General features: G+C 44.2%; 1 protein-coding gene across 3 annotated transcripts; it reads right to left on the bottom strand.

The window, feature by feature from the left end:
* Positions 1 to 5928: 5928 nt before the first annotated feature.
* LOC110203365 (uncharacterized) lies at positions 5929 to 22437 on the bottom strand. 3 transcript variants are annotated; one of them, XR_002322949.2, is made up of 7 exons: positions 21991 to 22437; positions 18987 to 19481; positions 17940 to 18028; positions 16433 to 16559; positions 15617 to 15712; positions 6588 to 13017; positions 5929 to 6472 (listed from the first exon to the last, which is right to left on the bottom strand). XR_002322949.2 is itself a non-coding variant. In XM_020979853.2 (6 exons), exons 1-6 carry the CDS (start codon positions 22019 to 22021, stop codon positions 11471 to 11473), a joined length of 2385 nt encoding a protein of 794 aa, XP_020835512.1. In that variant the 5' UTR covers positions 22022 to 22437; the 3' UTR covers positions 5929 to 11470. The 3 variants fall into 3 exon arrangements, 2 of the variants coding, with proteins under 2 accessions (XP_020835512.1, XP_020835513.1); XM_020979853.2 differs by having other exon boundaries at positions 5929 to 13017; XM_020979854.2 differs by lacking the exon at positions 21991 to 22437 and adding an exon at positions 21144 to 21523 and having other exon boundaries at positions 5929 to 13017.
* Between the last annotated feature and the right edge of the window lie 2557 nt (positions 22438 to 24994).

The raw sequence follows: 24994 nt of genomic DNA, 5'->3' as shown, positions 1-24994 counted from the left end.
ACCTCGAGGCAAATTCTGGCACTGCATTCAGCCACCCTGGCCTTCCAACCCCACCCCAAAAAACCGTTTCCTTACCTTTGTGGAGGTAGACATAACTTGGCTAAAAATTGAGGAAACCAGTTCTCCTGTGTAGCTGCTGGAAATCTGCCTCATGGGTTTAGAAGCCATAGTAATAGTTCCTAACTTATAACAAAAGCGATTGTTACAAGTCAGTTCAGGGGTTAGCTTAGAACTGATCTAGGGGAATGGGGGTCCAGGGGAACAGATACTTCCACACCTTGTAATTTTATGAACTGAAATTTGGGTACCAACCTGAAACCTGAGGATTCAAGAAGCCCCAAAGGCCTACATACCCCAAAAGGGGGCCAGATGGCTGGTGGACAAGCTGGTTTAAGCTCCTACCTTAGCTTCCAGGGCACAGAGGGCTCAGAATTTCCAAGTGCTCAAATATCTATTAAGCACCTACTATTGGCAAGGCACTATAGAAGGTTCTGGAGATACAAGGAGCAAAAATGAAAGGAAAAGAAAAGAAAAGAAGCCCTCCATTGTATAGTGGTGGAGAATAACACGTAACCAGCTAACATCATTGAAGAGGGTGAGAGAGCATTCACATGGAGGATGAGTCAGGAAGGTTGGTTGTGTGTAGAAGGTAGCCTCAGACCTGAATCCTGAAGTGAGGAATTCTCAGAGATGGAAGTAAAGAGAAAGATCTCTCCAGGCATGAAGGGTAGCCCATGCAAAAAGCAGAGGTTTTTGGAACCTAGAAGTGCATGAAGGGAAGTAAGAACTCTAGCACCATCAGCAGAGTCCATCAGTGCAGTGCTTTAAAAGCCAAATGAGGGAGTACGTATTTCAACCTGACCACTGAAATTTCCTGAACAGAGGACTGCCATGATCAGACCTGCACTCTAGGAAGATTATGTTGGCAGCCGGAGAGGGGAGAGAACGGAGGCAGGGAGGCTAACTAGGAATTGTAACAGTCCAAGTGGGAAGTAATAGGTGCCTGACCTAGAATTATCAATGGCAGTGTGAGGCAGAAGAAGACAGGTGAGAGAGGTGTTGTTGTCTAGTTGTTTTTTCAGTCATGTCCAACGCTTCATGCCCCCATTTAGGGTTTTCTTGGCAGAGATACTGGAATGGTTTTGCCATTTCCTTCTCTAGCTCATTTGACAGATGAGGAAACTGAGGCAAGCAGGGTGAAATGATTTGCCCAGGATCATCCTGCTAGTGTCTGAGGCCATATATGAATTCAGGAAGACTCATGTTCCTGACTCCAGGCCCAGCACTCTATGCACTATGGCGCCACCTAGTGGCCCAAGAGAAGTATTACATAGGTAGAATTGACAAGAGTTGGTAATGTCAAGGATGCTGCTGGCTGGCTGCAAAGCTATGTCCACAAATATCCGAGTTTGATGGTGGAATGAAAAGATGATGGACTTTGTTTCTGATGTGATAACTCAGAGGCAGCAGGGCCAGGTAGCTGGAGATCTTGCCTTTGATAATAAGTTAACACTTCTATGGCGCCTTATGGTACGTAAAGCGCTTATGAGAAGGCAAGCTTTGGGTGCGGGTAATTCCTTTGGCTGTGGCAGACTGCAGGTGCAGGTCACAGGACCTGAAAGTCCTGCAGTACTGAATTCCCTGGGATGAGGGCAGGAGTTGTGAATTAAAGAAGACTGAGTTAAGGAAAAGGAATGGCCTGGAGCCATGTAGATTCACCCAAAGAAGGAAGGAAAGAAAGAAGCATTTATTAAGCACCTACATTACATGCCGGGCATTGTGCCAAGCATTTTAAATTATCATCTCATTCGATCCTCACAACAATCCTGTGAAGTAGGTGCTATTATCATCTCCATTTTGGATGAGGAAATTGAGGCAGAGAATAAATGACTCGCCCAGAGTCACGTGACTAGTAAGTTTCTGAGGCTGGATTTGAATTCAGGTCTTCCTGATTCCAGGCCTAGTGCTCTATCTACGGCACCCACTCAGGTAACTCTACCTTGCCAAGCCTCATCTCACACTCTTTCCTTCCAGACACTACCCTCTGGCCAAACTACACTATCTGCTGGCCCTCTCACAGCTTACTAGGGCTTCTGCCTACGGCATCCTCCATGCCTGAAATACCACTACCCCTGACGATTTTTAAATCTTACTCATCCTTCAAAACTGGGCCCAAATGCCATCTCTTCCATGAGGCTGACCTCCATTCAGCACCGGGCCTCCACTCCGTCCTTATCTGTGAACGAGGCCACTGAACCAGATGGCGTCCAAGGCCTCCCCCAACTCTAGATCTCGGGCCTTAGCGCTCCTCATCGATTCTTGCTCACGCAGGGTAAACAAGATCATTGCTGCCCCAGCTTCAGAGAGCCCAATGCACACTTCATTTCTTGCACTCTCTCTGCCCCCCCCACCCTCTTCCCTTTTGCTTCATCTTCCCCCCTTAGAATTTAAGCTCTCAACAGTAGATACTGTCTTACTCGCTTTTATTTGTAACCCCAGGCTTAGCTCAGTGCCTGGCACTTGGCGAGTGCTTAATACATGCCTCACCTCTCTGCCTGTACTGGCCCTACGTTCTGATGTTTCATTCTCTACTAAAGTTATTGCATGACATTGTGCATCAGTGTTGTATATCCTCACTACTCATATTGTAATCACCTTTGCTGTCTTCTCCAACCCTAGCACGGGGCTCTGCTTTAGTAAGCAGTTGGTTTATGGTGCTCAATCAAACAAGAGGCATTTATGGGCACCTACCTAGTAGGCACCAGGAGCTATACATGAATGAATCTGTAGGTTGATGATTCTCAAACCTACCCATCCCGCAGGCTCCAAGCTCTCTGCTGACATTCAGTCTTGCATCTCCAACTGCCTTTCAAACATCTCAAACTGGATGTCCAGTAGACATCTTAAACTCGACACATCAAAAACAGAACCTATTATCTTTCCCCTTAAACACTGCCCCCTCCTACCTTCTCTACTGCTACAGAGGGCACCACCATCTTCCCATCCCTCAGACCTTGTCACAAGCTAAGTCATCCTGGATTCCTCACTTTCTCTCACCCCCACATCCAATCTGTTGCCAAAGCCTGTCATTTTCACCTCTGCAACACCTCAAATACGTCCCCTTCTCTCTTCTGAGGCTGCTATCCCTCGAGTGCAGGCCCCCAAGCCCTCACTTCTAGATTACTACAATAGCTGCTGGGGGGTGTGCCTGCCTCAAGCCTCTCCTCACTCCAATCCATTTTCCATTCAGCAACTAAATTGATTTTCCTAAAGCACAGATCTGACCATTTCCCCCTCAGCCATTCCTAACCCTACCCCACCATACACACACTCAATAAACTCCAATGGCTTCCATTGCCTCCAGGAGCAAATATAAATTGCTTTATTTGGCATTCAAAGCCCTTCATAATCTGGCTCCCTCCCACCCTTCCAGTCTTCCTACACCTCTCTCTTCGATCCAGTGACACTAGCTTCCTGGCTGCTCCACGAACAAGACCCTCCCCATCTCTAGGCTCCTGGCATTTTCTCTGGCTGTCCCCCAGGCCTGGAACACTTTCCTTCTTCAACTCCACTTGCCTTGCTTGGCTTTCTGACTAAAATCCCATCTTTTACTAGAAGCCTTCCCTAACTCCTCTTAATTCTAGTGCCTTCCCTCTGTTTATCATTTCCTTTTTATCCTGTATATAGCTTGCTTTGTCTATATTTCTTCCCCTACCATTAGGTTGCAAGTTCCTTAATGGCAGGTACTGTCTTTTGCCTCTTTTTGTGACCCTAATGCTTAGCACAGTGCCAGACACATAATAGGTGCTTAATGAATGTTTACTGATTGACTGATCAGATACTGGGGCCCTAGAAGATGGTCTTAGTTTCTAGGAGACATCACAGCAAGTACAAGCTTCCTACCAGACTGGACTCTATCTCCTTCTTTGAGGCTTTTTGCAGATAGCTCAGCCCCCTTCTAAGTGGGCCCCTTCTCACTCCTCATGTTAGGGTAAGATTGGGAAAGACAATTCTCAGATATTTATGAAACACCTACTGTGACACAGAGGCCTGGTGTTTGTTACTGTGGGAACAAGGAAAAAAATAGCCACTGATCTCAAAGAGTTCAGATTCTACTGAAGAGAGAACAATACATGAGACAGAGGAGTACGTACATAATTTGAGGAGGAACGGTGGCTTCCTTCACAGTAGGTGAACCGAGAGCTGAGCTTGAAAGACAGGAGTTTGAAGAGGTTGAGATGAGGAGGAAGTGTATTCCAGGCACAGGGAACGCCCCGCGCAGAGGCACCACCAGGGTGGGGCTGAAGGACATCAAGCTGGCTAGTGCTGACGAAGAAAGGGGAGCAAAGTGAAAAAGGCCAGGGAATATCAGGTGAGAAACACAAAGTGAAGGGCTTTAATGCCAGGCTGAGGAACAAGCCTAGAAGTAGCTACTGACAATTATATTTGAAAATAAAATCAGTCATGAGATCCCAAAGCAAAGGTTTAAACTCTGAATCTAGTCCCTCTGCTCTCCCCCTACAGCGTTGAGTCTGGCAGATTTTCTTTCAATGTCAAAGTTGTACCAAAATTACCCTGGGGAATCCCAACAGTAGGAAATCCTTTTGTAGTGCTTTAAAGATGGCTTCATGATGGCAGATTCTTTTCCCAGCCCCAAATTTATTTTATGCTTGAGAACTGCTCTTCTCCTAATACAGTCTCTCTCTGTCATACACACACATACACACACACACTCTCTCTCTCTTTCTGTCTGTCTCTCTGTCATACACACACATACACACACTCTCTCTGTCTGTCTCTCTCTCTTACACACACATACACACACACTTTCTCTCTCTCTTTCTGTCTCTCTCTGTCATACACACACACACACACACTCTCTTTCTGTCTGTCTGTCTCTCTGTCATACACACACATACACACACTCTCTCTTTCGGTCTGTCTCTCTGTCATACACACACATACACACACACTTTCTCTTTCTGTCTGTCTCTCTCTCTCTGTCATACACACACTTTCTCTCTCTTTGTCTCTCTCTCTGTCATACACACACACACACACACACTCTCTTTCTGTCTGTCTCTGTCATACACACACATACACACACACTTTCTTTCTGTCTGTCTCTCTCTGTCATACACACACATACACACACACACACTCTCTCTCTGTCTGTCTCTGTCATACACACACATACACACACTCTCTCTTTCTGTCTCTCTCTGTCATATACACACATACACTCTCTCTGTCATACACACACATACACACACACTCTCTCTCTCTTTGTCTGTCTCTCTCTCTCTGTCATACACACACTCTCTCTTTCTGTCTGTCTGTCTCTCTCTCTCTCTTTCTCTCTCTCTGTCATACACACACATACACTCTCTCTCTCTTATTTCTACATTTTCCTAACTGGCTCCCAGGATCACAGGATTTGGAGCTGGAAGGGAACCTTAGAAACCACCTTATCCAACTCCCTTGATTTCAGAAGGGAGCCAGGGGCAGCAGAAGCCCACACCACCAGGAGGTGCTCCTCCTGCATAAGGACTTAGGGGTAGTACCAGGCATCCCCTACCACATTCAGACAGAGCCACTGTCCTAGGATTTAATTGCAGCTCCAAGGACAGACATTTGCTCCAGTTCCTTTCAGCCCCACTATGCTTCCCTTTCCCCCTTCAAATTCTTCTCTGTGTATACCTACATTTCTCTTCCTGCTGCCAAAAGAGAAATGGAGAATAAAGAGGGAGGGGATGGGGACAGGAGACCCATACAGGGAGGACAGGGAAGTCACCAGGGTGCAGAAGCCCTCTGTGTCCCTAGTGGATTAACATATTGAAAACAGGGGATTGTACACAAAACATAAGAAAAAATCCTATCAGATCTCTTCATTTAAAACAGGTAAGAAACGAGACAGAAAGACCATCATCATTGCAACTAAACATTTATTCAACTAAACATGACTTGGATTAAGCACATATAAACTCTGCAGGGTTCAGCCAGTGGGGCACATCGAAGGGGCGGCACCCTCCTCTTCCCCACCCCCTCTTCCCCTTACTGGTGATAGGCAGGACCTGCGTCACTGTTACCTGGAAAGCAGCAAGTCTAGGACAGCCCAGACCATGTTCTGCTCTCCTTACCCTCCCATGAAGCATACCCAGAAAGCAGGTACCCATTGACCGCCCCTGGAAACTTTTCTCGGGCGTGGTCTCTGCAGATGCTCACCAAATTTCTTGGAGGATGAATAAAAAAGCACTTAGCATCCAAGAGATCCACATCAGAAGGCCCAGGAAATAGAGATGCCGCGGCAGGATAGGGCCCAAGGCTTCTCAGAATCAGGACCCTTGGGGCCCTGGGGCTTCTCAAATTTAGGCCACAGGGTCAGAGGAGGAACTCACTTAAAGGCACAGATGCCTCTGAGGCCTCTCAGGATGACCACGCCCTTTCACCCTAGTCAAGTCTCAGCCTATTCCTACAGGAGAAAACAACAACAATTACTAAAGCTGACATCATAGAGGGTTTTACAACTCACAGAGCAGTTTACGTATATTAGCGTACTTTATTATCAAAGCTAAACTATGACCTACCTTGTTGAGTGCCACCCAACCATGAAGTGGCAAAGCAGAGACGCGGAGCTAGGTCTTCTGGCACCAAGCCCAGGGCCAGCTGGACCATGCCCCAGTGCCTCTGCATCAGGGCTGGGACGGGAGGAAACTCAACTTCAGTGGCTTCAGAGTTCAGAGCTTTAGCACAAGACAGGAACTCAGAAGCCATCTGATCTAGCTGCTCATTTCACAGGTGGGGAATCTGAAGCTGGGGAAAAGAGTGATGCCTGAGGTCCTGTGACGCCAAACCCAGCTCTCTTCCGCTCTATCAGACTGCCCTTCCTGTGCAAGAGTATTTGAAGAAAAAACAACAACAAAAACCACTATTTGTACTAAGTATAAGACCCTGCACAAACTCTGCGGGGTTCAGCCAGTGGGGCCTAACCAGAGGGCCGCACTACCCTCTTTCCCACTTATTCTTTACCGATCTTAGTTAGGCAGGTGTTGCCTTTCCTGTGCAATGACATTCGAAGGGAAAAAAGGCACAGCTCCTTTTAAAGAAGCAGAACAAGCTCAGAAGATAAATCAACAGCTTCTCTTGATCATGTAGCAAGCCAATGGAAGTCAGAACAAATCCTCCAATTAGGGCCGTTAGGCGCAAATTTGCCGCTAAGCACAACAGCTAACCACTACAGCAGCAAAGCCAGCAGCAATGCACAGAACACAGAGAGCTTCTATCTCAGAGAAAACATAGTGAGCTTCCTATATAGAATTCTAGTTAAACAACGAGTGATTAATCAGAATCTCAGCTTCCAAATAGAGCTGATGATTACAGCACGACTGGGAGCCTGTCGAAAGCTCTCCAAGAATGGGGCCAGTCTAGACATGGGTGGATACAGTTCAGATGAACAGGTCTTGGATGGAAGGCAGCAACTACAACTGGTCCAGGGCAGAAGTGCCCAAGTGAACAGAGGAAGAATCACATTCTCAGAGTTGTAATGGCCCTCACACAACATAGCTAGTGCAACCTATAAATTCCAAAGGGGATCCCCTCTATGGTATCTCCAACAAGCAACCATCCAGCCTCTTCTTGAACATCTCTAGCAAAGAGGAATCCACTCTCACCCCAGGCAGCCCATCCTACAGCTCTATTGTTTGGAAGTTCCTCCTTACAGGGAACCTGAAACTGTCTCTATAACTTAGCCTCATGGCTCATCGTTCTGCCTTCTGTCTCCAACAAGCAACGCTAAATTTCAGTCATGGAATCGAGGCCAGAACAGCTGGCCAGGGAGACAAGAGAACAGGGCCAAAAAGCATCTGTGCATCATAGCTGGCATTGGCTGAACACATGCCTCAATGCCTACCTGCCCAGTGCTGGCTCTGCCAGTCTCATCTTGGGCAATGTTGAAATCTTAGAAGGGTCAAATCCACCAGGACTGCTTGGGCTGTCTAGTCTTTAGTGAACACAACTCTGAGGAGACTTACATCTTCTCGAAGAAGTACCCAAAAATGAAAGGTGGAAGCAGATGGAGCAAAGAAAATAAGAAATGGGATCTCTCAGCAAAAGATGACAGAGAGTTGAAGGACCTTAGACATAACTGCAGTTCATACTCCTCACTTTACAAGTGAGGAGTTAAGTGACTTACCTAAGGTCACACTGACAGTGACCGAGCCTCAGACTTAAGCCCTTGTCCTCAAACTCTATCCAGCGGCTCTTTTCACTGCTCCAATCTTACTTGCCAAGGATTCCTGCTTCAAGAAGGAGTTCCTGCTTTGGGTACAAGTTGGACTAGACGACACCTAAGGTCTCCTTGGGATTCTAGAAGAGTGTATTTCCTGAAGCCCACACAAGCTACCAGAATCAATGCCACTAAAGAAATCCTGAAACCTCTTACTGCTTCTGTTGATTCAGCCCTGATAGATTTCCTTGGATTGGGCAAAATACGATGGGAAAAATTCCTTTCCAACAGACAGCCCGTTCTGGAGATGCTCCCCTGTTCTTTGACACCTGGACTCCAAGTCCGCACTGACTGGGGCCAAAAGGGCCAGGGCTAGAGTTGCTCTAACCAATTAAAACCGTCTTCTTAAAGACTTAAAGAAAAAAGTTTGAGTTAGACAGTTGGATTTCTACTGATTACATTCCTATGGGCTCCTTACAAAAGGGTTTTGAAGGGATTTAAATAACTAGAATCTTTTGACTATAATCAATGAATCAATAAGTCTTTGGAAGATGCCAAAACAAGCATGGCCCTAGACTTAGGGCTATGAGGAAAGTAAGGCACCAAAAGTTTGTCCTCCAGCAGTTTACCTTCTCTGAAGCAGGGTCTTATCTACCTCCACTTGGTAGGAAAAAACCTCCTTTGGTCACTGCTGGAAGTTTTCCTGGTTGGAATCTCAAAGCTATCCTTCTTCTGCAGCTGGCTTTTTTTTGCTTACACAACCTTTGTAAAATTGGCTTCAGGAAGGTTTAGAGAGAATCACATTAGGGAATTTCAGAGTTGGGATGCTTTCTACATACTGCTCCTAATTCTGCTCTCTGGGACCAAGCAGAATAAGCTGAATCTCCCTTCCTGGTTCAAATACTTGACAACACGTTCTCTTAACTAAGCTAAACATCATTCATTTCCTTCAATAGTTTTTCTTGTGGCACATTCTCTTTACCTTGAGAAACCACATCACCTTCTTCTGCATGTGCTCCAATTTGCCAAAGTTGTTCTTAAAACTGACACCCCAAACTGAACACACAATTTGAGAGAGGTTCTGCCCACGGCAGAAGTGAGTAGGGCTATAACCTCAATCATTTTGGACACTGTACCTCTCAATGTAGCTTAAGATCATAAATTAACCTAACATATAGAGGGAACAACATTAAGAAACAAAAAAGTTCAAGATGTAAGGGTGAATTTGGAATCAGTTGGGAATGCGGTCTAAATTATCCTAACAGCTAATTCAGCAATATCAGAGATAAGAGAATGGGAGACAGGGACAGCTTAAAACCTAGAGAAACAAAAGGCCTGCTGGGGTTCTGAAATCAGTTTGATCTAGAGAGTTGAGTTTCAAAGAAAACAGGCAGAGGTTTGTTTCTACATGGTGAGGCAATTTGTCGTTACCACAGCCATCCCCAGGGTATTATAAGGAGGTGAGAATAAAACCATGGGAAATAGCTATCAACTATAATCTCACTGATTGTTTCAAGTTATAAGTGAGGGAGTCACCATTTAACTCTCCATCAACTCACACCTGAGTTTTTAGCCAATACCTGCCTGAGCAGGGTTGATTTTGACAGGGATGAATAACTGGCCCCTTGAGCAGGGGAGAGCTATACAGGTTGTCATCACAAAGGTGCTCTGTAACCTGGAAAGTACTTCTAACATGATAAGTATCATGATGCTGGAGGAGGACCTAACTACAAACTTGAAAACAGGGACAAACATAGAACTAAAGCAAAGGAAACACTCTGGGAAAGAGACCATGGCTAAGGGAGAAAAGCAAGGATTGTGACCCTCCTGGCTTCATGGCAATCACTTTTTCAACTAGCCTGGTGATGCTGAGAATTCCCTGCTCAGTGGAGACAGGGTATGGTGAAAAGAACATTGGATTTGAAGTCTTAGGGCCTGTATTTGAAGCCTGACCCTGCTACTTATCACCTACATGACCCTAGTGGGCCACTTTCTTCTTCTGGGATCTGTTTTACCACTGATAAGATGAGCTAGTTGGACTGGATGTTCTTGGAGGTCCTTCCATTATGATGCTGCAGAAAATGCTCCCTTAGTTACTAATGCCTGATTCAAGATTAAGCAGAAGAGGCCCCTGAGGAGAGAAGACAGGAGCAGACAAAAACAGGAAAAGGAAGGAGGGCCTCAGGAAAACTGCACCTATTTCCCCACATGGCCCAAAATCTACCCTGCTTTCAGCTCACCTCCTCTGCTCCTATTCCAATTCCAAAGAAGCAAAACGCTTGATTTGGAAAGGCTGGGCTCAGGCATGACTGCAATCTGTGGGCCCCTTGGCCCACAGCTTGGAGGCAATATCACCCAGTAAGTCATAGTTCAACCTCCAAGAAACAGGCTGGAAGGTAAATCTTGGGAATGGAGTGTAAATTGAATTTCCATATTAAGATGCACTGAGGAAAGGGAAGTGCTGATGGGAAGAAGCAGAAAAGCAGTAATTCTAGAACATAAGACATTGTAGAAGAAGTTAGGGATGAGTAGAGGATACAGCAAAGGACTTTGGGTAGTCAGAAGGCAACATAGGGCACTGGAACCCCTGGGGTAGAGACAAGAGAATGCCAAGAAACCAAAGAAGGTATCTATTACAACTCCTACCACTGTCCGGGAGAAAAAAGAAACAAAGTTTCTTTAGCTCCAAAACAACTTTCTATCTTCCTTACTCTTAAACTAGGGGGTCCTGCCTCATCCCCTCCATCTTCTAGATCTAGTGGCAGGCCCAATTGAAAAAAATTCTATCCACTCTTCACTAGCCTACCTAACACTAGGAACTTGTTTCAGGGTGAAATATACAAGAATCTGAAGATATTTCACAGGGATGTGCCCACAACTAGTTTGTGCACACCAAAAGTAACAGGGATACTTTTAAAATATGCATTTACTTTAGCAGGACTTTCTTTTATCCCTTTACTCACAGATATTACCCAGTTGTTTTAATACTAGAGTTGGAAACTTTAAGATTCCTTCTTCTGTTAGTTATTTTTAGAAGACTCGGTACTTCTACTACTACAGATCTCATAACAATGCTCCTTCCTGTTCAACTTATGCAAATCCGTGGCTTGAAAGCAGGTAGTGTACTACAGGGAAGAGGGAAATCTCTCTCTAACTCCCAAGGGGCAGATTGTGATCATTTGACTCTGGGGTATTTAATAAGTGACAAGTGTGACTGAAGCTTTCCCCGTGCATGATCCCACTCTGTTATTCTCCACTATGAATTCTCTGATGCCTGAGAACAGCTGAACTACTCCTGAAGGCTTTCTTACACAGATCACATTTGTGGGGCTTCTCTCCAGTATGTATTCTCTGATGTTCAATAAGGCGAGTATTCTGATTGAAGGATATCCCACATTCATTACACTTATAAGGTTTCTTTCCAGTATGGATTTTCTGATGGTCAGTTAGGGATGAGTTCCTACCAAAGGCTTTCCCACATTCATTACACTTGAAAGGTTTCTCCCCACTATGAGTTTTCTGATGCCTCGTAAGGGATGAGTTACGGCTGAAGGCCTTTCCACAGTCCTTACACTTAAAAGGTGTTTCCCCACTATGGAATCTCAGATGTATGATAAGGGATGAGTTCTGACTGAAGGCCTTCTCACATTGATCACATTTATAAGGTTTCTCTCCAGTATGAATTCGAAGATGCTGAGTAAGGGATGAGCTATTACTGAAAGCTTTCTCACAATGACTACATTTATAGGGCTTCTCTCCAGTATGAACTCTCTGATGCTCATTGAGATGTGTTCTTTGAGTGAAGGCCTTCTCACATTTATTACACTTATAGGGTTTCTCTCCAGTATGAATTCTTTTATGTTCAGTTAGGCGTGTGCTCTGGTTGAAGGCTTTTTCACATATATTACACTTGAAGGTTCTTTCTCCAGTATGAATTCTCTGATGTTGAATAAGGGATGATTTGTGACTGAAGTCTTTCTTACACACATCACATTTAAAGGGTTTCTCTCCAGTATGAGTCCTTTGATGTTCAGTAAGTAGCCCCCTCTGGGTAAAGGCTTTCTTACATTCATTACACTTGTAGGGTCTCTTTCCTGTATGAATTATTTGATGCTTAAAAAGGGATGAGTCCCGGATGAAAGCTTTCTTACACTGATTACACTTAAAAGGTTTCTCTCCAGTATGAACTCTCTTATGTAGATTGAAAAATGAGCGCCGCCTAAAGCTCTTCTTACATTCATAACATTTGTAGGGTTTCTCCCCAGTGTGAATTCTCAGATGTCGAGTAAGAGATGAATTGTAGATGAAAGTTTTCCCACATGCCTTACACTTGTAGCCTTTTTTTCCAGGAGGTATCCTACGAGACTTAAAAAGGTTTGAGTAGTAACTTCGGGTCTTCGGCCTTACCTTAAAATTAGGTTTCTTCTCTGGGGTTGTCATTTTACTTCTAACCAGGTCTAAATACTGTTTGAGGCTCATTTTATGTTTAGTATATTTATGGAGATTTGTTCCTGTAGGAACTTTCTTTTTTGTAACAATGCCTGACCCTGGCCTGAAGTATTTCCTAAATATATTGCATCTAGGTCTTCTCACCTTAGATGTTTTCTCCTGTTCTATTGTTACTTGACTAGATTGTCCTTCTTGGTTGTCTTGCTGCTTTTCCTCACATTTCCAGGCTCCTCCCAATGTAGAGGCACAGGGACCATCTCTCGAGAGCCTTTCCTGAGATGGGTCTTTCAAATAAATGCCCGGTTTTGGAGCTGATTCTTTTGTAACAAACCTGGTCTCTGAACCTGAAAGAAATAAAATATGTAAATGTCCCTCACACTTTGTTGAAGAAAAAGGAAACAATAATTCCTCATTACTTAGTATAAATACATTTCTGAGGGTCATGAGAACAATGAAACAATGAACAAAAGCTAACTAAAACTTTACGGTTAAATTCTAGGCACTCTGACTTTTTCAGGCTCAGAGTTATTCTTTATTCTGTTTTTAAGAGAGCTGCCGAGTACATTTCCTAGTGTGTTGGGGACAAGGACAAGAGTGAACTCTTTGGCTAATATTAGGAGCAGAAGCAGCACCCTTGCTACTTTGGGAGAAAAGGTTGGAGGGCAAAGCAGTACTCCTATGCAAACCTCTTCCCCTGAGTCTTTTTCATCTTCCCCAGCACCTTCAATGATTCTGTCTGCCCTCAAGTTTCTAAGCCATTCTCTGTTAGCCTCTGGAAGGTCCCGATATTAGAAAGCTATGGTAAGTAACCCAGCAGTAAAGACACTGTAACAGATACAACACATTTAAAAGGAGTCAGACTAAGAATACTGATAATTGACATTTATACAACAATCTAGAATTGAAAACCCTTTGTTGAAATGATCACGACTGATCTCACAATTCTGAAGAAGGTAGCACAAATATTATTATCCCCCGAGCTTGAGTCCTGGTTCTACCACTTACTGCCTCAATGTGACCTTAGGCACATAAGTGCACAACACAGCTAAGAAATATGTCAATGAAAAGAATGAAAGAAAGTAGAAGATACCTGGAATGGGTAGAATCAAGCAAATGTCTTTTTAAAAAATATAAGGCAATACAGGGAACCGGTTCAAATTTATAAGAGCCACTCCCTGATTAATACTGATCAACGAATGTGAATATCAGTTTTCAGAGAAAGAAATCCAAGCTATCAAAAGCTATATGGAAAAAATGCTTTAAACAACCAATAATTAGAGAAATGCACATTAAAACAACTTGAGGTTGCACCTCATACCTATCAACTGTCAAAGCTGGCAAGAAAAGAAAATGACAATTGCTGAAGGGGCTGTGGGAAAATAGGCTGATACACTACCAGCTGAGGTGTTAACTAGCCCAGCTATTCTAGAAAACCATTTGGAACTATGTCCAAAAAATTATTCAACTATGCACTCAGTGATATTATTACTAGGTCTATATCCAAAGGAGATCAAAGAAAGAATAAATGGATCTATATGTACAAAAATACTTATAGCAGCTCTTTTCATGATGGCAAAAAACTGGAAACTAAGATGGTGCCAAATGGCTGGACGAGTGATGGTAAATGAATATGATATGCCATGAGAATAAATACTACTGTTTTGAAAAGAAATGATGAAAGAAACAGTTTCAGAGAAATCTGGGAAGATGTATTATGAACTAATGATGAGAGAAGTAAGCTGAACCAGGAGAACAATTTATACAATAACAACAATGTTGAAAAAACAAACAACTTTAAAAGACTTTGACCAACTGGAGACTCATGATGAAACATGGTACCCACCTCCAGGCAGAAAGGTGATAGACTCAGAACACAAAATGAAACACAGTTTTTGAACATGGCCAATGTGGGAATTTGTTTTGTTTGATTATTATTTGTTATAAGGGCCTTTTCTTTCTTTTGCAGTGAGGGGAGGCAAAGTAGGAAGGAGAAATGGCAAATTTTGGTTCAGTGAAAAAAATAAAATTTAATTTCAAGTTATTAAAAAGTAAAAATTCAAATAAAAAAAACATAGAGCAGATCAAAATACAGGGTATCCCAAAAGTCTTGGGGCAGTTTTAAGCTTTAATAACTTCAGAAGTACAAATGCTACACACCTTAAAAAATTCTGAAAGGTTAATCACTTAAATTTTTAAATACTGATGTTTCTTATAAAAATCCCATATAACCACTGTCATGCAAAATATCACTCTAGTTGATCTGCAAATTTTGTAAAAGCTTTCCTCAGTTACTGCTAATCAGACTGAAAGGTCTGTGTTTGTAATCCTAGTCTTAAAATCATCCAAAAAGTGACATTTTGGTTCATACATACATGATAGTTTTGATGTGATCCCACAAGAAAAAGTCTAGTGAATACAGATCAGGTGACCAAAGTGGCCAAGCAAGTAAACTCCCTCTATTGATCTGATGGTCTGAGAAAGTGTTATCCTGAAATTGTCATAGATGCAAGCGCATAATGACAGTGTGCACCATCTTGTTAAAATTAACATTCAAAATTCACAAAACTAAGTCTAAAAAAATTTAATTAAACTTCAAAATTATTTTTTGTGAGTTTGTAGCATGCTAGAAGCAGGAATTTCCACAGGGACAGTGTCCCTAAGGAAGCAGAATGTGATAGAACCCAGAGTACCTGTGGAAGGGCTAGTTTCAAACAGGAGAAGTGACACTACTTCTCTCAACCTAGAGTGACTTATGAGAGAAGGTAGGAAAATAACGTGCTGGGGTAAAGATAAGGACACAAGGCAGGAGCTAATGCTGGACAACCTGAGGCCTCTCCACTGCCTAAGGGGCTTCAAGGAAAGGTGCCAGACCAACACTTCCCAACTGAAAAAAAGCTGGATCTTCTTTGCAAGGATTCATTGGCCTAGTTCTCCCTCACTCACCTGCACCAGGACCTCTGGGGACATTCCTGCTCCGCATCCACGGCGCTTCCCCTCTCTCCAGCTGGGCTATCAGCTCTGGCTTAGAAGTAAGAAGCCCTGCTCAGGGACAAAGAAATGCGAAGGGCATAAAGATCCACCTCAGATTGCAATCTTTGCCCCTTCCTCATCAAAGAATCAAGAACATGCAAGGAACAGGGCCGAGGAGAGTATAAAAGAGCACTGGAGGGACTCAGCATTAGGACACAAAAAGGGGGAAGGCAGGAACAGGGAGTTAACAGGTCACAGAGTTCATTTGAAAGCAAATTGAATATGAAAGCAAATTTAAAGCAAAATAAATTGTCTGTCCTCCCTGTTAGGCCATTTTTCTTCTTCTTTTTTTTTTTTAAATTTGGTTAGGCAATGGGGTTATGTGACTTGCCCAGGGTCACACAGCTAGTAAGTGTTATGTGTCTGAGGCTGGATTTGAACTCAGGTCCTCCTGAATCCAGGGCCAGTGCTCTATCCACTGTGCCACCCAGCTGCCCCCTGTTGGGCCCTTTTTGTGAATACTCTGGGAAAACAGAAGCTAGAAGAGACAGAGCCTCAGAGGCAGCACAACGAATCTGCCAGTCTGTAATGCTTATGACAACTCCAAGTCCCTTCACCCAGGAAAAGGAGTAGAAGCATACTTGGTGCCCAAGAAATGAGGGAGATCCCTGTACATCAAGTCAGGCATCAGCTAATTCTTTCAGTGGCTCTATAACCTTTAATAAAGGAAGAAGTGAGCATTTAGGGTTAGGGTTAGCGGGAAGAGTCACACAGGAAGACTGTCCTTACCCACAGAGACCATGTTTTTGTAGTTCTCCAGCATCACATCTCTGTACAGCTCCATCTGGGCTGGCTGCAAATGCCACCATTCCTTCCGACTGAACATTACAGCCACATCCTTAAATGTCACAGAGTCCTAAACACCAAAAACATTCCCACTTACTCAAGAACTAGCCTCTCTGTAAGGACCTGGGACCCTCCAGAAGGTAATGCTATTAATAACTGGTTCTCACAGTATAAAAAAAAAAGAGTTTTGTGCATTTTAAGTCAAATAATGATTGACTCTCTACTATACATTTTGCTTTGTAGAAAACATGGCTTTCAAGGGAACATCCAGAAGCCTACGGGACTGACATGGAGTGAGCCTGCAGGGTTGAAGACATGAAGTCACCCTGACTCTGGAGGTAGGAGAGAAAGTCTAGGGGGACCCTATGCTAGACTGCTCCACTCTTCCCATCCCAAAAGAACCATCTGTTCCAGCCAGGATAGATATACGAGTTTACCCATCTCACCCTCTGCTCATGATTTTCTCCCCATCTAGAATCTTGTCACCTTCATTTCCAACTAACTGGCTCCTACCCTTCCTTCAGGTCAAACTTAAAGTCTACCTGATATCTTACCACTGAACCCAGATGGCTCTGGAGGAGTGAGTGAGGGTGGTGACTTCGCACAGCCCTCCTCATTTAAATCCAATTCACTTGCAAGTCACAGCATTACCCTCCTGATGCCATGGTCCTCTTCGAGAACAAGGGACAAACAATACCAAAAAGTCTATCTCCTCCATTTGATTTCCCTGACTATTCCAGCTCACACTCATCTGCCAATCTCAACCCATAGAGCATCTATGGCCTGTACCAGCTCATTTCTGTATTTAAAAACAATACAAGGAAGTCCTTAACTGTGAAAAATATGTTCACCTGTTCTCTCCAATGAGAATTCAAGCCCCTTGATGGAAGGACTACTTTTCTATTTTATTTTCTGTATCCCTCCCAGCACCTGGTACAGTTCAATGTATACAAGAAGCCTGAATTATTTGTTGAATTCAATTGAACAAACACTTATTAAGTGCCTAGTACATGAAAGGCACTGCACTAAGCAAAGACAAAAATAAAACAGTCTCCACCTTCTTGGGGCTTACATTCTACTAAATTAAGAAGTGAACATTAACTAGAGAGGAAAAGGTCACTAAGAGAAGAAGTCGAGATCACTCTACATAATTAATACTATTTACTACAGTGGTGTCCAACAAATGGCCCCAAATCAGACTTAAATGTAATTGGGAAATATTCAATAAATAAAAATACAATAGAACATAAGTAATGTTCATTTGTGATTTTCTAAGTCAATATGTGGCCTACAGGAATCCTGTGGCCCCAATTCTATTGGAGTTTGACATGACTGATCTAATAGTATGGCCCAATGCCTTAATTCTAGGACACAGAAAGGAAATAAATCTTCACCTGAAGAATGCAGGTTCTGCATGGCATGTCAGGAAAGAACTAAGGCTCCCACTCACCTGGGATTCATCTGGCAAGGGCCTAGAAGCTGCTCCCTCTTCTGCAGAGCTCTGATCCTGGGAAACAGCAGAGTCCTGAGAAGGTAGGACTGCGGAAAGAACATGAAGCTATAAGGAAACCCAATCTGGCCTCATAGACCCAATGCTCATGAGGCTAGAAATTCCTCTAAACACACCTTTTACAGAATAAGGACAGAAGTCATTTAGGAACAGCCCCCAGTTACCCTTAGAACTGAGGAAAGGAGTGAAAGAAAGGAGACAGATAGGCTCCCAATTCTGACTCAGGGGTCATGGTAGGGTCCAAGGGACGGAGTTCTGCTCTACGAATCAGGATGTGCACATTAAACTCATAGCTCTGTCTCTAAATCACTCAGTAATATGAAAGTTTAACTCAACCTCTCTGTAACACAATTACCTCTTTTATAGAGAAACTTTTTCAAATATTTCCTATCTTACATAACATGATGAATCAATGCACTGATCCAGCTAGGGAAAAGAACTTCACAGATAGTAAAATGAACATTTTCCATCAGAAAAGCAGTATGGTTCACCAAAAGAGTAAATGATGGGAGGAATGGGGCTCTTGACTTTGGCTTAACCAATTTGAAGAAATCATGTGACCATTTATATGTTCTTTGACCCCTTCACTGGAAAATGAAGGTGACCATACATGATCTACACATGAAGTACTTTAGAGAATTAGTATTACTGAGACCGATTCTAAGAGTTTATGGGCATAATGGCATAAATCTTTCAAATAAGCCTAACCATTGGGCTGTCCCTCTATCTTGCCACACAAAAGATAATTAAGACACAGCCTTTCTAACTCCATGGTTTCCTTCTCTTCATGGGCTGTTATGCCAAGTTATTCCATGGGGAAGATTGGGCTCTACTAAGTGATATGTGAGGCCTATACCTTCTCAATCACTGATCTCAAGGGCAACATTCTCACCAAATGATCCTTTGCCCTATTCTGGCTTCAAGGCCTAATTTCCTCTTATGCCCTGGGAAGGATTTCTTCTCTCTCCATCCTTCTGAAATTCTTACCATTGTCCTCAAACATCTGGCTCAAATCTTCCAAGAGGATCTCTACCTCCTCACTGTTCTCCGAAGGCTGTGACTTTACCCAAGTCATGATTTCTCTGGGCAGGACAATCACATATTGATCCAGCACCAGCATATCCAGAACATCCTCTTTGGCATGAGTCTCAGGATCCATCCACTGCATACAGAGCTCCCGGATTTGGCTCAGCTCCTCGTCTTGGGGTGGAGCTACTCCAGGGCGCTGAAACCATCTCAAGTTCTGATGAGAGACTGCAGGGTCTAATGTGTCTCTTCCTCGGCTGGTTTCTTGCTCCCCAGGGTCCTCTGCACTCGGGACTTTATTTTGTTCACCGGAAGGTGTAACTTGAGCACTTGGGGAAGTGGTCATTGCCTCATTCAAGGATGCAGTCTCTCCAGCATCTTTCCCTTCCACTGTGGCATTCATATCTGTATCTCCTTCAGACACAAGCTGAGCAGCACACATTCTACTAAGGCCCACTGTAGGGAGAAACACACAGCCAACAGCAGTCAGTCAATAAGCATTCATTAAGTGTCTACTATATGCCAGGCACTGTGTTAAGCACTGGGGATACAAAAAAAGGCAAAAAAACCCAGTCCTTGTCACAGTCTAATAGGGAAGCTGAGGTGCAAACAACAAACAAGCTACACACAGGATAAACTGCAAATAGCAATTAAGCATTAAGAAAGAGATCAGAAAAAGGCTTCCTGTAGAAAGTGGGATTTTAGCTAGGATCTGAAGGAAGTCAGAGAAGGTAGAAGTAGAAACGAGGAGAGAGAGAGTTCCAGGCATGGGGGACAGCCAGTGAAAATGCATGGAGCTGGGAGATGGAGAATCTAGTGCAAAGAACACCAAGGAGGCCAGTGTCAATGGATCAAGCCACAGGGACATAGTTAAACAACCTATGATGTATTACATGAAAGATACTACATCAAGGAAACATAGTAGAATGGAAAGAGTACTGGATTTGAAATTAGAAGACTCAGGTACATGTCCTGGCTCTGCTCCCCCTCTCCACTGGCTATATGATCAAGTGTCTGTAAATGCTACAGGCTTCAAAAAAACCCAACATTTGAAAGTTTAATCATCTTGGATATGTCACATAACATTCCTGGGACAGTTTCTTCACTAATAAATAAGAAAGTTAGATTAGATGATCTCTGCAATCTCTTCCATTTCTATATCCTCTGATCCTGTGACCTCATTATGTTGTGGAGATGACTATGGGTCCTGAGCCTGCTGCCAGCAGAGTTCAAGGAACACAAAGTCCTGAAGTTTGGCTGAATGCCAAGTGCATGAAGGGGCATAACAATGTAAGTCAGGATCTGGAGACGCCATGATTTTGTATCAGTGGAGAGAGTATCCACATCAGTGAAATGATATACCTAAAGCACTTTGCAAACCTATAAAAAATATTTTATATAGAAATGTTAGCTATGATGACGCTGATGATAATGGTGATGATGACACTATAGAAATGTTAGCTATGATGATGATGATGATGATGATGATGATGATGATGACAACGACAAGGGCAGACAAGTCCCTTTCTGGAACAATATATGAAGATGTTCCACTTTAGTAGCAGTCTTCACAGCTTACAATTACTTACAACTTGACATAACCTCAGAGATAACCAGGGTCATTTCCCACCACAATGAGGGACCAGAGGGAAACTTCAACTAAGGAAATTCGTGATTTTTTTTTAAAAAAGAAAAAGAAACCCCTTGTTTCAGGTTTCATTCCAGGTCTCAAATCCTACAGGGAAAACTTTCCCCATACTAAAGCATCCTGTCACAGTGGCAAATAAATCAGTGGGAAAAGAGAAACCAATCAGATCCTCCAGTCTAAGTTCCCAAGACTATTCACCCCACAGCTGCCATCCCAAAGCAGAGATCTCCTCCACCCCACCCTCCTTTTCCCTTCTAATGCCCCATCTCCTTGATTGGGCATGGATGTATATTAAAGGGCCCAGGACTTGGAGTCAGAAGGTGCCACTTATTTGTGAGGACTTGAACCTTAGTGTCCTCACCAGTAAAACGAGGGGGTTGGACTCAAAATTCTGTCCCTTTCTGTCCTAAATCTATCATCCATACAATAAAACAGTTCCTTATGTCCCTAGGCTGGCTCTGACCCAATACCTTCTCACTCTCAATTCCTTCCTCTTGCTGATGAGGCCTTTCTCCCATGTTCTTCACAGCTTCAAAGATTCACTGGTTTAGGGCCAGGAAGGACCTTAAGGTGTCATCTAGGCCCCGAGTTTTTCATGCTTCCATAACCCTGCCCTGTTCTTACAGTGCTCCTTTCACAAATAGCCAGGGCCTCCTCTTCACATCCACAGTGTTCCTGCCCCAATCCTGCAGAAGCCTTGAGACTCTACCCCCCTCGGTTAGTACTGCAATGCGGTTGCCCTCCAGTGACCCCGCCCTCCTTCCCGAGGCCCCCGCTCCAGATGCTTCCTCAGAAGTCTTCAGGTGTCGGAGAGACCTGGACCAAACGCTCCTCACACCAAACACACTACCTCTGATGCCCCCCCATCCAAGCGACCCTCCCTCCCTTGTCCCCCAACAGACCCCCGCAATCTTCCTTCTCCTCCCCCAAAAGGTTCCCTTCCCTCTCCAGTCAAGACCCAGCCCCTCACACCTCCCTCCCCAACATCCCGCCCCCTTAAAGCCTCTCCCCCCGAGAGGCCTCCACCCCCGGACTCTTTAATGCCTCTCCCCCAGCAGCGCCCCCCTGGCCCCTTAATGCCTCTCTCCCAGCGGCCCCGCCCCCTCAAGCCTCCCCCCCAGCGGCCTCCAGCCCCGGACCCCTAGATGCCTCTCCCCCAGCGACCCCGCCCCCTCACGCCTCTCCCCCAGAGGCCCCGCCCCTTGATGCTCCACAGGCCTCCGCATCCCGCGGCCTCACTGACCAAGAAGCTTCAGAGGCCGTCAGCCCCACTCCCCAAATGTCGAGCCCCGAAACCTCCTCTAGGTGCCCAAGTACCTGGTAAAAGGGCTCTGCCCCGCTTCGTCATACGCGGAGCTACCTCCGAGGACCGGAGCCCAGGTCCCTAAATCTGTGCTATTCTAATGGCGACTAAAACCCGCGCGCATCCTTAGCCTGAAGAATGCGCCTGCGCCTGCGCGGAGTGGCTTTTTTTAAAACAGAAACTACGAATCCCAGAATCCCCCGACACACAGCCTTCGCTTCACAGAGGAGCTGGAGGACCCGATTGGCCGCCAGGAGTCATTTCCCTAGCCACGCCCCACATTTAAGCGCGAAGCCTGCAGTCGCCTAGGAGATCAAGTGGACAAAACTGGACTCCATCACATTCCTCCCTGCACATATAAACTCTCCAATCCATCATTTCCTGTGGCGCCTAAGACGGGAAATCGCCATTTTGTTGTTTTATATCTGAACTCAGGGTTTCAGTCACTAGGAGGTCTGGTTGGCCCCGCCTATCCTAAGAAAAAGGATGAGAGACCAATCAACACCTCGGAGATGGGGGCGAGGTTCTCAGAAGCGGTCCAGGGAACCAATCATTGCCCTCTGGAGCCGTGGATGGTCTGGAGGGGGAGGAGCAACGGGGCCAATCAAAGATTCCCGGGCGGGGGAGAAGGAGCGGGAGGAGGAAGCAATCAGCCACTCCCTAGCGGGAGGCGCGAGATGAGTCTGGGCCAAACGGTAGAATTATCAATTAATGATTGCACGTATCTGGTGAGGAATTTATTATCTTCCCCACCTCGCCAAATCCATCCCTTCTGTGCCCATGGGCATCTTCCCGCAGTCACTGATGCTCACTGTCATCCTCGACTCCTCTCCCTCATTCGCTCCCCCCGCCTCCGCCCCTGCCATTCACTCGCCATATCCAGGCTTTTCTATTTCCTCAGCATCTTTCCCATAAGCCTCCTCTTCCCTCAGCTCACACTGGGACCACCCAGGTGCAGGCTTCACTGTCGAATATCTTTGTAGTTGGTCCCCCTGCCTTATGACTCTTCCCCCCCAGATTGCTGCCAAAATGAGGGAGGAAGGAAGGGAGAATGCTGGCTTTTAGAAAACTAATGAACAGGACTAACTAAAGAGGTGGGGAGGAAGGAGAAATTGTCTGACTCACTGAGAGGAAAAAAGAGTGGGTAGAAATATGTAATCAATTAAAAGCAAGAGAGAGAAACAAACAAAACCTTAAAGGGAAAGGGGTAACAAAGGAGAATAGAGGATCTGAGGTGAGGAGAAGAGAGCCAGTGGGGACAGGACCACCTTTGAAAAAAAGATTAAAGAAACTGAAGGAACAGCAGAAGGGGGTAGGGAATCATAATTTTTAAAAAAATTTTTATGATCATCTTTATTGCTTGTTTTGGTAGCAATTATGTCCCTGGTCATAGTTGTGATTACCTCATTCCTTTGTCCTTTAATTTTTTTTCTTTTTATGTTTTTTTTCTATATGCTTTTGAGTTGAAAATTTTTCTCCCTTTTCCTCCCCCCCACCCTCCCCAAGACGGCGCACAATCTGACATAGGCTTTACATTTACATACCCATGAAACATATTTTCACATTAGTGAAGTTGTAAGTAAAAATTAAAACCAATAGGAGGAACCATCAGAAAGATGAAACAAAACTCAACAGAAGGTAAAAAATAAGTGATAGCGATTGGACTTCCATAGTTCTTTCTTTGGATGTGGACAGCATTTTCCATCCCGATGCCTCTGGAGATATCTTAGATCCTCATAATGCTGAGAAGGGTTCAGTTTAACAATCTTAGTCATTGCATAACGTGGCTGTTATTGTGTACAAAGTCCTCTTGGTTCTGCTCCTTTCACTCAGCATCAGACCATATAAGTCTTTCCAGGTTTTTCTGAAGTCAGCATGTTCATCATTTCTATAGCACAATAGTATTCCATTACATTCATATACCACAACTTGCTCAGCCATTCCCCAATTGATGGGCATCCTCTCAATTTCCAATTCTTTGCCACCACAAAAAGAGCTGCTATGAATATTTTTGTACATGTGGGTCCTTTTCCCATTTGTTTGATCTCTTTGGGATATAGCCCTAGAAGTGCTATTGCTGGGTCAAAGGGTATGCACATTTTTGTAGCCCTTTGAGCATAGTTCCAAATTGTTCTCCAAAATGGTTGGATCATTTCGCAACTCCACCAACAATGTATTAGCGGGGAATCATAATTTTTTTAAAAATTAGATTATGGAGGAAAATATAAACCCAATTAAATCTGAATGGATTTTAAAAATCCAACAAAATGAAAAAGAATGACGGATTGGGTAAAAAAGCAAAACCCTACAATCTGTGGACTAAAAAGCTTCTGCACAGGCAACACTAATACACCTAGGATAAGAAGGGGAATGGGGGGGGGTAATCTGTACCAAATTTCTCTTTATTTTTGTGTTGGGCTTTTCCATCTGCCCTGGAGATGAACCTTCTTTTATATGTTGTTTACCCAGATTAGAAGGTGAGCTTCTAGAGACCAGGAACTGTCTTGAGTTATCCCCAGTACTTGCCACAGTAGGCGCGTAATAAATTTTTTTTCACTCCTTAGCTTGTGGTTTTGAGTGTTTTTAGTATGATTACATTATTTTCCTAACATTGAGTCACTTAATACAAAATAGAAATAGAAGATTATTTTTGTAGTTATAGACCCAGGGCCTTTTTAGGACCTGGACCTGTGATCTCATTGGTATAGGGTGGTTCCAGGTAAGGCAGTTCCCTCTTGCGGTGCAATTTAGAGGCTTAGAGAGTTGCCTAGAGATTACATGACTTGCCCACAGTTATACAGCCAGTATATGTCAAAGTTGGGAAGTAAATTCCAGTTCCTGGGGCTTTGAAGCCAGCTATGTACCCACTCACCACACCAAAGGTAGGGTGTATGGGATGTTCAAGGATGACTAGCACCTTTGGTGTGAGGGCTGCTCATCTACCCTTGGTGTCTACCAGGGTGTCTACCCCAAACACAGGAAGACTTCCTCCCTCCCCCACCATGAAGGCAGCTGAAG

Source organism: Phascolarctos cinereus, unplaced genomic scaffold, assembly GCF_003287225.1.
Source record: "Phascolarctos cinereus isolate Bilbo 61053 unplaced genomic scaffold, phaCin_HiC Scaffold_4;HRSCAF=312, whole genome shotgun sequence".
Taxonomy (NCBI): domain Eukaryota; kingdom Metazoa; phylum Chordata; class Mammalia; order Diprotodontia; family Phascolarctidae; genus Phascolarctos; species Phascolarctos cinereus.
This window is presented reverse-complemented; position numbering and strand designations above follow the sequence as displayed.